Source organism: Balaenoptera borealis (genome assembly GCF_965194805.1).
Source record: "Balaenoptera borealis genome assembly, chromosome: 4".
In the NCBI taxonomy this organism is placed as follows: Eukaryota; Metazoa; Chordata; class Mammalia; order Artiodactyla; family Balaenopteridae; genus Balaenoptera; species Balaenoptera borealis.
Genome location: NC_138861.1, coordinates 122,728,983 through 122,743,330, shown reverse-complemented (window position 1 = coordinate 122,743,330; position 14,348 = coordinate 122,728,983). Strand labels below are relative to the sequence as shown.

General features: G+C 33.6%; 1 protein-coding gene across 7 annotated transcripts in view; it reads right to left on the bottom strand.

Annotated features, from left to right (window-relative positions):
- Positions 1-614: 614 nt before the first annotated feature.
- Positions 615-14,348, bottom strand: part of AP1AR (adaptor related protein complex 1 associated regulatory protein) — a 33,720-nt gene continuing 19,986 nt past the window's right edge. For 2 of the 7 annotated variants that reach the window (XM_082389685.1, XM_082389683.1), the window contains 7 exons: positions 11,799-11,824; positions 9,363-9,459; positions 8,077-8,175; positions 6,058-6,116; positions 5,159-5,232; positions 3,954-4,082; positions 615-1,142 (listed from right to left, as the gene is read on the bottom strand). In XM_082389685.1, the coding sequence (XP_082245811.1) occupies positions 877-1,142; positions 3,954-4,082; positions 5,159-5,232; positions 6,058-6,116; positions 8,077-8,175; positions 9,363-9,459; positions 11,799-11,824 (750 nt within the window). In that variant the 3' untranslated portion in view covers positions 615-876. The remainder of the gene's footprint in view (positions 1,143-3,953; positions 4,083-5,158; positions 5,233-6,057; positions 6,117-8,076; positions 8,176-9,362; positions 9,460-11,798; positions 11,825-14,348) is intronic. The other 5 variants (XM_082389686.1, XM_082389688.1, XM_082389684.1 and 2 more) reach the window with 4 other exon arrangements.

Here is a 14,348-nt window from a genome sequence, read left to right as displayed (position 1 = left end):
TTACCTTTTTCAGGTTTTCCTTTCTTAATAAATCACGCACAGAGAACATGTTCTGTGTAAAATCTTTCAAGACCATTCATTGGAAATACAGAATTTAAAAAAATGACAGTTAGAAATTTACTATATCAATTGAAGTCAATGTTCATTTATAGTGGCACAGAAAAGGAAGTGAAAAACCTAAGTATATATATTTTCTTAAATATCTTTTGATTACTCACTTTAAGTGTCCAAACTCTGAAAGATTATTTTAACATATCATATACTTTGTTCAGATTGAGTCAACATTATTATAGTAGGATATGCAACAAGTGTAGAAAGAAACTGATACTTCGGCCTTTCTTTCGGGTCATCTACTCAAATTAATTGTGCTTACTATCACATAATAAAATTTAAGTAAGTCATAGGAATAAATAATGCTGGAAAAGGGAACACTATTCTGAATCTGAATCTGGCAGTCCCTCCTCATGCTCCCTTCACATCTGCTGAGAATTAACACAAAATGCCTTAATATTTTCGTAGTTAGCTACTGAAACAGAGTTAAGAAAGCATTCAAGGTGAAATTAATAAAACTATTTTAAAAGCTGAAAATCTACAAACAGTAAACAGGATTGCTATGAAGAAAAGAGTTAAAGAAATTTAATTAATAACATGACAGAACCATTAAATTGTTTTTGAAAAGCAGAAGGCAGATGATGAAATTGCACTTAATTCTGAAGCAATTCAGATATAACCTATCATTCCTATTCCTTTCTAATAAGCATTTATAACATGTTTCTTACTTCCCCTCTTACAAAAGGCTCGGCACAACCATTTATACATTCTAGTTGGTTTTAAACATTTGGTCATAACTGATAAACAAGATCACATAATCTTTCCCTATCGTTTTTGTTGATCCACATCATATTGCTTTAGGCCAGAATCAGACAGTTCTAATACAGGATTTACAAATCCAGAATACTCGGAATTGCCATTATCATCCATTTCGGCACTAACAAAATCATTCTCCCACTCCAGCCCGTTGGAATCATCAGAGGCTGATGTAGGATTACTTCCAGTCTTCTTGCTGCTATACTTAAGTGCTGCCTGGAGAATGTCTTCCTCTGTTTTGGAACGTTCTCTCATTGGAAGCATTCGATTCATTCCTATTATATGGGCAGGGTTATTAGAAATCTCAGTAAAGATTTAAAGAGCTATATTAAAAGACTTAAACTATCAGACTTGATTTGTGAATTAACTTAAAAAGCCAGTCATACGGAAGCTTTTCTTAAGGGAAATGTTAGGGTATAATCCTACAGTGAACATTAATACTCAACAAAGGACAGTTTTGATGCAACACTGGTAATCTAGTAAGATGAAATTTCTGAAGAGCCATAAGTTAAGCAGAATGCATGGAGGATTTCAATTGCTGTTAGTCTTATATGGCCAAATTAGTGTGTCTGCAAAACTTCTTTCCTACCTAGATGACAATTTCATTTCTCAGAGATAATAATAACTCTAATGATAATGATAACAATATACACATTTCCAGCACTTACTAGGTTCCAGGTAACGTTGTTTGCACTTGACATATATTAACTGATTTGATCCTCAACAACTCTATGAAGTTACGTACAGTACTATCATTATCCCCCATTCTGCAGCTGAGGAAACTAGGGCAGAAAGAGGAAAGTGATTTGCCCAAGGTCACAAAGCAATAGAAGTGGTGGGGCAAGAAACAGATTTCATGCAGTTTGGCTTCAAAGTCTGTGCTCTTTTGCTAGTCTGACTCTAGTATAACAAAGTAGAGACATTTCTAGGGGAAACTGTTCTAGATCTAATTCTGAACAGAAAGAAATTGATCAGTAAAGTGAGTGTCAAGAATCGTGGAAGAAAAAAACATCATTTTGGCAGAAGGAAGAGAGGGAGGACAGAAAAGAAATTTGAATTTGTGAGTGCAGAATCAACACTGCTAATAGAATTAAAATCTAGGAAAAGAGATTATAAGAGAATATCTCTAGACACACCCAATAATTTTGTTTTCTGAGCTTAAAGAATCAGATCCTACAATAATAAAACAACATTTAAATCTAGGGACTTCCCTGGTGGTCCAGTGGTTAAGACTCCACGCTCTCAATGTAGGGGGCTGGGGTTCGATCCCTGGTCAGGGAACTAGATCTCGCATGTTGCAACTAAAGATCCCACATACCGCAACTAAGACCCGGTGCAGCCAAATAAATACATTAAAAAAAAAAAAAATCTATCACTATTGTCTGTCACTCCCCCAAAATCGCACACTCAACCTAGCAAACTAAATCACCCTTATAGACACAATAAAAATATGAGCTGGAGACTAATATAAGTTTATGGATTTGTATTTAATTGAATAATATGTCTAAAGGAAGCTGGATTAGACATCATCAGGTTTCTACAGGGGTTCTGTCCTCTACCTAGTCTAGTTGAATAATTCTGTTATAATAACTTGAATAACAAACTTGAAAGTCATGTTATCTAAAAATTTGATTAGCATACAGTGAGGATGACAAATCAGGAATTAAAAGACCTGAAAGGCTTTAGATCAAATTGAACAAGATGCTAAAATAAAAATAAATTTAAAATCTAGATTGGGATCTAAATACACAATAACAAAAGTATAGGGTTGGGGAAACAGTGTTTAGCTGAGAAGACTTAAGTAAATTAATGCAATCTTTGCTAAAGTTATTCAGTTTCTTTATTGATAAAACAAATGGCTCAACTAGAGGATATCTAAGGTCTATTCCATCTCAAAATTCTATGAAATATTTAATATTTAATATTAAAAAAAATTAAAGTTAAAGTTCCATATTCTGTAACTGATTCTTCCTTTTGGGATTACCTATTTCTTAAAATGAAAATAAAGACTTGGGCCTTATTCAGTGAAATAGCTGAATATTTTTTAAAAAATTAAAAAAAAAAAGTCCACATTTAGCAATAATTTTGAGTACCTGCTATGTGCCACACTATGTTCTGGGTGTTTTATATAAATTTTATTTAATCCTCCTAACATTCATGATTTAATTTGTTCAAATATTTATTGACTGTCTATTATGAGCCAAGCTTTTTTAGACCATCAGTATATAATAGTGAATTATCATTCTTGAAAGTAGGTTTATAATTCCCTTTTTATGATGAACTAACTGCGGTTTAGAAAGATTAAGAAACCTATCTAAAGTACTACAGCTGGGAAGACATACCAGGTAAAATTCAAACTCACGTCTGTGTTATGGCTTTTGTACTACCAACAGAACTAACAAATTGCTTATTTATTATGAACCAAAAGTTAATTAAATTTTGGCTTTAAGTTGCTCACAAGTGGGCAGCAATTCCTACAGAGTAAAATGGGCTGGATTACAAAAACCTTAAAATGAGAAACAACATTTATTTTCTAAATCTCAAGAAACACTAAGAACTAAGCAACTTTCAGACTTCCCTGGTGGCACAGTGGTTAAGAATCCACCTGTCAATGCAGGGGACACGGGTTTGATCCCTGGTCCGGGAAGATCCCACATGCCGCCGAGCAACTAAGCCCGTGCGCCACAACTACTGAGACTGTGCCCTAGAGCCCGTGTGCCACAGCTATTGAAGCCCACACACCTAGAGCCCGTGCTCCGCAACAAGAAAAGCCGTTGCAATAAGAAGCCCATGTACCGCAACAAAGAGTAGCCCCCGCTTGCCGCAACTAGAGAAAAACCCATGCGCAGCGACAAAGACCAATGCAGCCAAAAATAAAAACAATAAAAAAAAAAAAAGAATTAAGAAACTTTCTAAACAATTTACAACAAATGATAATCACTAATAATATAAGAGTCTAAGAAATTTTTACACTGATTTTTCAAGGTCTTGCATTCATTTCAGTTTAAATAAAGTAAAATATAAAGTAGATTTCTATAAATTAACACAAATAAAAATATTCAGGTAAAACTGTAAATATAAAATACCTTCTTCATCTTCCCATTCTAGATCTAAAGATGTGCTGTCATCATTTCCACTAGTTGACTTAGTTTTGGTCATTAAATCACAACTGCTTTCTGTATTTGGTGTCAAAACTGTGGCATCTGATGAGAGTCCTAGAATATACACCAAATACAATTAGATGTGGTGAGCTATACTCTTTTACTACAACCATTTATTTTGCAATAATTATCTCTCTTCAAATCATAACATCATAAAAAACAATTATTGAAATCATTACATTGGTAAGTTTCTGTTAGAAATAGTATAAAGGGCTTTTCCCGCTTTCTTTTTACTTTTTTTTTTGCCATATAGCACAGTACACATGCAAATTTAAATGAATTATAAATTTTTCAAATATGATGAACTCTAGGCAGTATTTTTAATAGTCAATTACAAAAGGGGGCAAAAAAAAATGAAATAATAAAAATGATAAATGAAAAGCAGCCTATATTTTCAAAAGGAACCACTACTATGCTTCCGTATCTGGGGAGCATAGGAGTTTTGACTTTTGAAACTTGGAGAAAAGTTTAATCTTCTAAATTAATTTGTAGTAAGTAAAATAAATACACTTTTGTGTACCTACTTCCCTTTTCTGGGAGGAGGAGAGGTGAGATCAGAGTGGAAATGGAAAAAGGAATTCCTGATTCCCTATACATATCTACAGAAATAGCCTGAGGTTTTTCTTTGCTCCAACTCCTATTATTTTTTTATTTTTAAAATTTATATTATTGAAGTATAGTTGATTTACAATGTTGTGTTAATTTCTGCTGTACAGCAAAGTGATTTAGTTAATATGTATATATTTTTTCATATTCTTTTCCATTATGGTTTATTATATCGAATATAGTTCCCTGTGCTATACAGTAGGCCCTTGTTGTTTATCCATTCTATATATAATAGTTTGCATCTGCTAACCCCAAACTCCCAATCAATCCCTCCCCCTTCCCCCCTCCACCGGCAACCATAAGTCTGTTCTCTGTATCTGTGAGTCTGTTCCTGTTTCTCCAACTCCTTTTTAAAAAGGAAAAATAAAATTGTATAATTAAGGACTAGTTAATTGACTTATTTGGGCAACACAAATTGAAGGGCAGGAAGTTCTTCTCGAAAAACAGAGCCAGGATCTTCAATTATCTGTTTAACGTGGCATAAAGTAACCTTAAAATGAATGCAGATATTTTAAAAGACTTACTACTACTTCGAAAAACTTCATACTGTGACTTTATATTTCTCAAACAAGATTCAAAGTCATCTTCTGGTCCTGAACTGTAATAAAAGTGAAATAATTTTTTTAATATATTCATAGTAGATACAACATAATTCATGCTTAAGTTAAATGATGGCATTTTGGTTTGAAAAGGTCTATCCCACACAAATTCATAATTGCTGTACAATTAGAATAACCTAGTCAAAACAGGTCTTACTTTTCCTAATGCTAGCAATAAACTGAAAAATAATAAGATTTTGGTTAGTCTTGAAGTCAAAATCCAAAGCTTAGCCATAAGTCTAACTTGTAATTTACAATAATGAAGCATGAACAATTTTATTTGAGCGAGTAGGAAATACTCCTGGAAATGTGACATTGAAATGTATCTTCTAAAAAATGATCACACAGGGACTTCCCTGGCAGTTCAGTGATTAAGACTCCTTGTTCCCAACGCAGGGGGGCACAGGTTTGATCCCTGATCAGGGAACTAAGGTCCCGCATGCCCCATGGCACAGCCAAAAACAACAAAAAAAGATCACACATAAACTTTATTATAAGAAAAGAGAGGAGCTAAGGAAAACACAAACAACCAAGGCATAAACAATTTATCCAAAGGCATTCAGTGTGCTATTGCATCATATTCTGTATGAAAGATGTGACCACTCTTAAGAATGCAATAAAGTCAATTTAAAATAAATGATGATCATTTTCCAACATAAAGAAAGCAAATGTTCTCAGTATTCTTACAAGTGTCTTCAAGAAGCAATCATTTTTTATGCAACATATACACATGAATATGTATATAAGCATCCAGAGGTGAACTGTGTTCTCTTTGGAAATAATATTTTCTACCACAAAGGGAAGAAGTGTATTTCACTATTTACCTTTGATATTCTCCATTGTTTGAAGGATGGTATTGCTGCACAACTCTCTGTCTTTCTTGCTTTGGAAACATAATGCAACACAAAATCACTCTGTTGTAAAATTATGTTTTTTAACACTATTCATGCAATGCCAAAAAGTGTTATTTTCTAGTTTCAGGGGAAAAAAAAACTTTAAAAGTTATTCTATTGAAGTTTTTTTTCCCTTAAATTAATCACTGTCCACTTCTATGTCCTCTTATTCATGGGTAGAATTTCTCTCAATTTTTCAGTGTATAATCCTTAAGTGGTCAGAATATTCATACTGTTATTAAAAAATAACTTTAAAAATATATATTGGTGTATCTGACTTCCTTATTACACCTAAGAACTTCTAATAACTTGAAAGATGAGGGCTAAGAAAGTAATAGTTAAAATGGTATATGAAGTTCTATTTTGGGTGAAATAAGTAGCAATTAAACAAAAGATCTAAAAGACCTGGCTGGCTTGACTCAGAAATAATAAAAACAAAGGATTTAGAAAACCTGTCAGAGTTATGGCTCTGACAGTTATTACTGTATGTCCCTGGCATGTTCTTTATTTTCTGTTTCTTCATCTGTAAATTACAGATGGCTATAATACTGTCCTAGCAAATTCATAGGGCTACTGTTAAAATCAAATGAATTTGCATGTATCTGTATATCTTTGTGTGTCACATATGTTGTACAGACTGCTATGTGTTCCCATATCAATATTTATTCAAGGAAGAAAAAACTCAAGAACTCAGATTTTGCATATGGAATCATTTTAGTCTTTAAAAGGTGAGCAGCAGAGAATTTATTATAGCAAAAAGAGATGTCTAAATTATAACCAGAAAGATACTTTCCTTTCTTAGTAGAAGGTGAGTTAATTTTTAAACTTTCCCATTACTTAGAACTTACTAAAAAATAAAAATAAAAAAGATACTCCCTCACATAATCTAATTAATCTGCTGAAACACCAAAAAAAAAGGAAAAAAAAAAGAGAGAGAGAGAGATGAAGAGCACGGATCCCATAGAAATCACAGAAACATGATACATGATTTTTTAGTTCATCTAAGTTACAGTAATTATTATGTGACATAATCCTTGTACTACACTTCAGTTAACACTGCAGTAGAGTTCACACAGGCAAAAGAGGGAGGAAGATACTAAATAGAAAAGTGGCTAAGCAGTGCTTGAATTCTGGCTCTGCCATTTATTAGCTGTAGGATCTTAAGTTAATTAACATCTCTGTCCCTTGGTTTCATCACCTATAAAATGGGGATTAAGAACACTACCTTTCTCCTAGGATTGTTGTGACGATTTAACAAGGTAAAACATGTAAACTAATCAGAACAGTTCCTGACACTTAGCCAGGGCTCCATAAATGTCTATTATTAATAGCTGTCTGGCATTATGACAATGCCATGTTTGAATACAGCATGGTAAGATGTGATAAATCTGTTGTTTTTTCTGATAATACATCAAAGATTTCCCAAGACCCAAACTCCCAATCTCCCAAAGACACAAGTATAAAGATGAGAAATACAGAGTATTCCTATGGGGCAAAATTGCTCAGCTTACCCAATTTTAGGAAGTATAAGAAAGTCTAGCAGTTCAAGAAATTGTTAAAAAAAAAAACTCACAAAAATAAACTAAAAAATGCTGCAGAAATGATATTTAAAGGTTAGTTTTGCAATGTTTCATCTAAGAGTATATTTATTTTTCCAAAAGAATGCTGAATTTTGGAAAAGTATAAAGTTCATTTTTGGGATAAACAAGAATCAGCTTCTGGTAATTTAAAGTTAAACAGCATTCAGTATCAAGCATATAATTTGATGTTATTTCTAGCTGTTAAAGACCAACTAATTTGCCTTTAAAATTCCTAAGAGTATAGGAATAAATACATTTGTTGTTAAACAAGAAGCCCTTGATTCTAGGGGAAAAAAGTCCCAACTAAGATTGGTCACAGAAAATCAGGAGAAAAGCAGCCCTAATATATGTCGGGGTCTTTTCCCCTCACCTCCAAGAGCTTTCGCTGCTTTGCTGCCCTGGCTGCTTCACGCTGTGCAGCGTATAAAGCTTCTTCTTCTAGTCTTAACTTCTCTTCTTGTAAGGCTAACTGTACATGAACAAAACAGTAAGGATTAACAAAAATCAGAACCTGTCTAACTGCTCTAAAAATAAAATGTTTCTATTTATAAAATAAAAAATAAATTATTAAAAAAAATAACTGAGCTCTACAAAGCATAATAGAATTAAAATTTCTGTGATTTCTCAATTTCTCTTTTTACAAAATAATTCAAATGATATCAAACATGTTACAGAATTCTTTAGAAGTTGAATTATAAAGTAGAGCATCTAGTTTGCATACATACAAAACTGTTGCTTTCTTTAGAATATGCAGTGATGTGCATTCTCAACAATCGTTCCAATGCGGATCACCCTGATTAGTTTCATGGTTTGGGCCCTCCTTAGTCCAAGGTCTTTAAAACTAAGGTCAATCATATCACTGCCTACCAAAGCGAAGTAAGCTTTCACAAAGTTCATGGTGCATTGATACACATGTCCTGTATTTTATTACCATCAAGTTATTAAAAAATTACTTCCAAATTTAAGTTCCTGCCATTCATAATAGCATACGAATTGCTTTAATGATAATCTACTGCAAGTCAAATCAAATTTAAGAATCAAATTTCAACACAATATTTTTCTTTAGCCTAATATTAGCATCTATTGTGTAGCTTAAGTTAATGCTGTTGAAATCACTAATTGGTGATTAAACAGACTATTTTTAAATGTATAATGGGATATGACTAATTCCATTTAGTTTAGTGAATGCAAAACTATAATTACAGGCCACCTCCGTAAATATATTAAAGTAAATATAACATTTATGATTGTTAGAAGTACTTGGTTCACTTACTAAGAATAAATAAATCCAAGACAAAAAAAAAGATTTAAAAAAATAAACCACTTATTGTGAAACAGAGTAATTTTTAAAGTTAGTTTTAAACACAAAGGTGCATGTATCTTGCCAGAGTCCCTACTTGTGAATTCAGAAATTATTTTCAGAAGAATGTATTCTCTTCACTTATTGGCAGCATATGATTTCTGATAAATTGAACCAAACTAAACCAAATTATTATAGGCTGGAATAATTTTTTAACTTTTAAATCATTTTCACCTCTATATATCTAAATTTAGGTCCAATGAGTGTTCACATGCAATATATTATTTAATGATACTTTTCCCATATAAACAGAGACTTTATTATAATATATACTTAAGCAACATAAGACTATTTACCTCTTTTTGGATTTTCATATCAAGATCTTTCTGTTTTTCAACAATAGAATCATAATGCTTCTCTCTTAGGTCAACAATTTCTTCCTCAGTAAGAGGCCTACAGAGAAAAATAAGGCAGAAAAAGAAAGAAAAGGAAAAAAAAAAGGGCTGATGAGTCCAAGTTAAATAAAATAAAATCAGTGAAATTCTGAAATTTTACTGTCAAAAATGTATTAAAGCAATTTGATGCTATGATTTCAATTGTCAGAGTAAAAAATGATACATTCTAATACTTGTTATAATTTGGCATATAAGTTGAATAAGATGATATACTATCAGAGTACCTTTTTTTAGCCCTATAATCAACTTTAAAGAAATGTGGACTCCCTTTACTTTGGCTCTTCAGCCATCTGACTATATCCCAAAATGTTCATCATAAAATATAAACTTCAGTATACTATACTCTGATCTCAGCCCTCATATCATTTTGGAACTCTTAACTCTCATACCCACTGCCCTTCTATTTATCCTGCTCAATCCCTCTAACCACCCCAGGCCCTTGATCCTCCCTTTTCTCTCAGTTTATCGATCCTGATCCTCTCCTGGCTTTACTTCACTTACAACCAGTGTGGACTCTGTGGCAAATCTGAAGTACTTTCTCACCCACATACTCGCCTTCCTGCACACCTGTCATTATGCCTTATTCACCCAGATTACTCATTCTCTGAACTTGGATCATTTCCATGATTAGCTCTTTCTGCTGAGAGCTGCGAGAGAAAATCCAACATCTGTTTGGCCCTCTGACCCTAGCAATAACCCTTTACTTATACATGGCCAACTCCCTCTCACATCCTATGCTAACTACTTCAAAATCTTCACAAACACACTCCTTAAGTTCTTCATTCAAACTCTTTTCTCTTAGAAGTCAATTTCACCCCACTCTGAGACATGACGAGCCTGTCTCCAACCATCAAATCCCTCAACTTCTTGCCAGTCCTCCTCTTACCTAAGTCTATCCTCCCTACTCTTCCCTCCTTCCTCTAAAGAGGTGGTATTCCTTAATTTATTCAAGGTCACCTGTCACACTTATACTTGATTCATTCATCACTGATGCTACCCCACACAACCTTCACTCCAGAGAATTCTGTGGGACATTGCTCCATCAATTAGTACCTCTTTTCTTTAGTCTACTCTTTTTGTCTGTTTTCACCTCTCTTCCTTGTGAAGATTGGAAGAAAGGAAGGAAAGAAGAAAGGAAGAAGGAAAAACTTTCATTTGACCTATACCTATCTCTAACTACTGCTCCCTCTCTCCTTCCCATTTCAGCCAAAATGTCTGAAATTAAAAGTTTATTGATAGCACATCTAGCACTTACTATGTGTCAGGTTCTTTTCTATGCGCTTTACATATATTGACTCATTTTAATTCTCCAAACAACCCTGTAAGGTAGATACAGAGATCATACATATGAGGGAAATGAGATGAAGACAGATTATGTCCAAGTAAGTCATATAGTATGTGGCAAAGCTAGAATTTGAACCCAAGTAGTCTAGCTCCTTGCTCCTAACAACTGTGTTTCTCTTCCCTTCTATGTCCTTACTTCCCATTCTCTCATCAACTCACAACAGTCTGCCTCTGCTTTCATCGCTCTACTAACTCTAACAAAGGAAATCAATGGCTTCTATGTTGCCAAATATGAGACAGTTTAAGTCCTTATATTATTTCTTCAGTTCCATGTGGCAATGCTGACCATTCCCTCTGTTCCATCTGTCAGTCTGTCTCTACCTCCTCCCTTGGCTTTCTATGCTCTCCTGGTTCTTTTTGTCCACTGCTTCTTGGCTATCTTCTGAATCCTCTTCTAGTGTCTGCCTATTCAGTCTTCAGACCAACTGCTCTCTCTCCCTGCTCCAATCACCCCACTTCCTCCCCCTTCCCCAACTTCAGGTCTTGATAATTATCATGGTTATAACCAGCCATGTATAAGGTAATGTCTCCTCCTACTTTTGTTCCTTTAGCCCTAACTTCTGCCTAGGGCTTTTTGTTTGTTTGTTTTTTGAGGTATTACTTATATAAAGTAAAAAACATGATTAGTAAAACAAGTTTCAGAATGTCATAAGGAAGCAAAAGGGGGGGATAAAGTTTTACAAATTCAAAGAAATGTACTTATCAATATTAATATATTAAATAGGTTTTTTAAACTAAAATACACATAACAACTTAGGTTCAGTAGGAAAGCACTTAGGCACTTATGTAGATTAAATTCTTTAATGTTCAAAACAACCTTTTGAGATATGTTATTATTTGCCTCAATCTTATAGAAAGAGAAAACCAAGGTCCTGAAATGTAAACTGTTCAATGCCTCAAAGCAAGCAAATGACAGAGCTTGGATTTTCAGAGAGCTTCTTATAGTTCACATAGAAGTCGTTTGTTTTATTAAAAAAAAAAAAAAAGCCTTACCTATGATTGCTTCCTGGGCTTTCCCCCTGTGCAAGAATTAATTAAACAATTATACAAATTTCACTAGCTGAATTCTATTTAAGGCAAGCCGATAAAATTTTTACTTAATCAAAATATTTTCTGCTTATCTATTTTACCTTGGTAACAAATTTCATTATTAAAAGTATTTTAAACAAAAAGCTTTAACATTTTACTATTTCTCAAAGGCAAAATTTAGTTTAATAACTATCTTAATTATATAGCAACCAATTGTTGGACATTTCCTAATTTTTTATAACAAATATTTACTCTACACCAAATGACCTTCTGGGTTCAAGATGGTACTAGAGAACATATTCTCTATGTTCTCATCATTTACAACTGATCTTCTTTATTCGCAGATTCTGGATTTGCAAATTCACCAATGAGTTAAAATTTATTTCCAACATCAAAACCAATGCTCCCCTCACTCTTATGGTCATTCATGGGCATGCACAGAGCAGCAAAAAATCTGGTTGCCTGACATACACATTCCCAGTTGAAGTAGAAGGTGATGCTCTGCCTTCCTGTTTCGGCACTCTTACTCTTACTGTGCCCTCTTTGCAGCCTATGCAGTTGTCACTTTTTGCATTTTTGTGCTTTTTTGTTCCTGATTTTGCTGTTTAAAATGATCCCCATGTGTAGTGCTGAAGTGCTGTCTATTGTTCCTAATCATAAGAAGGTGTGACATGCCTACATGTGCCTACACATACATGTGTTAGATAAGCTTCATTCAGGCATGAATTATTAGTGCTGTTGGTAGTGAGTTCAAAGTTAATGAATCAATAATATACATTAAAATAAGGCGTCAAACAGAAACATAAAACAAGGTTGTATATTGATCAGTTGAGGAAAATGTTGTGATCAGAAGCTTGTAGGAAGCTAATTCTGTATTTCCCCTAGGAGTAATGTTCCAGTATCTACTAATTCAGTATTCACGGCAACTTCATAGAATCTAACTACCACAAATAACGAGACTGCTTTTGTTCTCTTTTGTGGGATTCTGAAATTACCTATAGTTTTTTCCTCCAAAGCAAACTGTAACTACTTTCAAGACTGATTTGGATTTATGCATTTCTTACACATTTGTGCTATTCACATCTCACAATTAAAATATATGACTAAGTAACAGCAGAAATAAAATTTCAAATGGTCCAAATTAACTTAGGAAAAAGCACTACAAAGCAGGATGTGACATTCAACTAAACCAAACACTAACTATGACATGAGAGAGGAAAAGACTGGTTAGCAAAACAAACAAACAAACAAACTCAGACCAAACAAAACGCACCTTAGGAAAACACTTGGAATCACACATTCTTTTAAAAAGCTGTATGATGGGGGGATGAACTATATTGAAGGTTAACAGAAATCTTACATTTAGTACTTGTCAGAAACTTTAAAAATATCATGTTAAGTGTTTGTTTAAAAAAATACACAGGGCTTCCCTGGTGACGCAGTGGTTAAGAATCCGCCTGCCAATGCAGGGGCCCCGGGTTCGAGCCCTGGTCCGGGAAGATCCCACACGCCGCAGAGCAACTAAGCCCATGTGCCACAACTACTGAGCCTGCGCTCTAGAGCCCGCAAGCCTAGAGCCTGTGCTCCACAACAAGAGAAGCCACTGCAATGAGAAGCCTGCACGCTACAACCAAGGGTAGCCCTCGCTGCAACTAGAGAAAGCCCGCATGCAGCAACGAAGACCCAATGCAGCCAAAAATAAATAAATAAATAAATAAAAATTTATTAAAAAAAAAAATACAAAATTAATGCTACTTCTGAAAAGGGAAAGATATGAGATTCTATGAAACACTAAAATATTTGGGAGAAATTTTACTGGGAAACAAAAGGCTAAGACAGGTCCTCAAATATATTCTACCAGATAATAATAAATATTATTACTATTTTAAAAATGGATTTATACCCAAATTAATTTGGGAAATGCTAAATTGGACAAGTTTAAATAATTTTCTTTAACAGTTCTTTAACAATTTCTCTAATAGTTCTTCCCAGAACCTTTAATATGCCAATTTACACTCTGAGACTAGTATTCTGTACACACTCTGGGAAATACTGGGCTAAAGAATAATTTAAATTTGGTTTAATACATTTTTCTCTTTCCTTAAAAAACAAAAATGATGAAAAAAAAAATAACTTGCAATGTTCTTCTAGTCAAATTCACTTTAGAGATGTGGAAAGTAGGCCCAAGGCAGGTTAAATAATTTACATAAACTCATATAATTAGTTTAGCAAAGTTGGAAATTAACACACAAACTAAAACTCTTCTAACTATACCAGTGCATAAGAAATATATACCATATTTCACTAATTCTAAAATGTACTTTTTTTTTTTCCATTTTAACATTTCTGTACTTGGGATGCATCTTAAAATTGATTTTTAGATGAGGTGAAATACAAAAATCAACAAAAAGAATAACTTATAAAAAAGATAATGGCTAAAGTCAGAAAGTGATTGTAGAACAAACGTGTATAAATTCTACCCTCAGAAATCTATAAAAACTATGGTCAAACAAT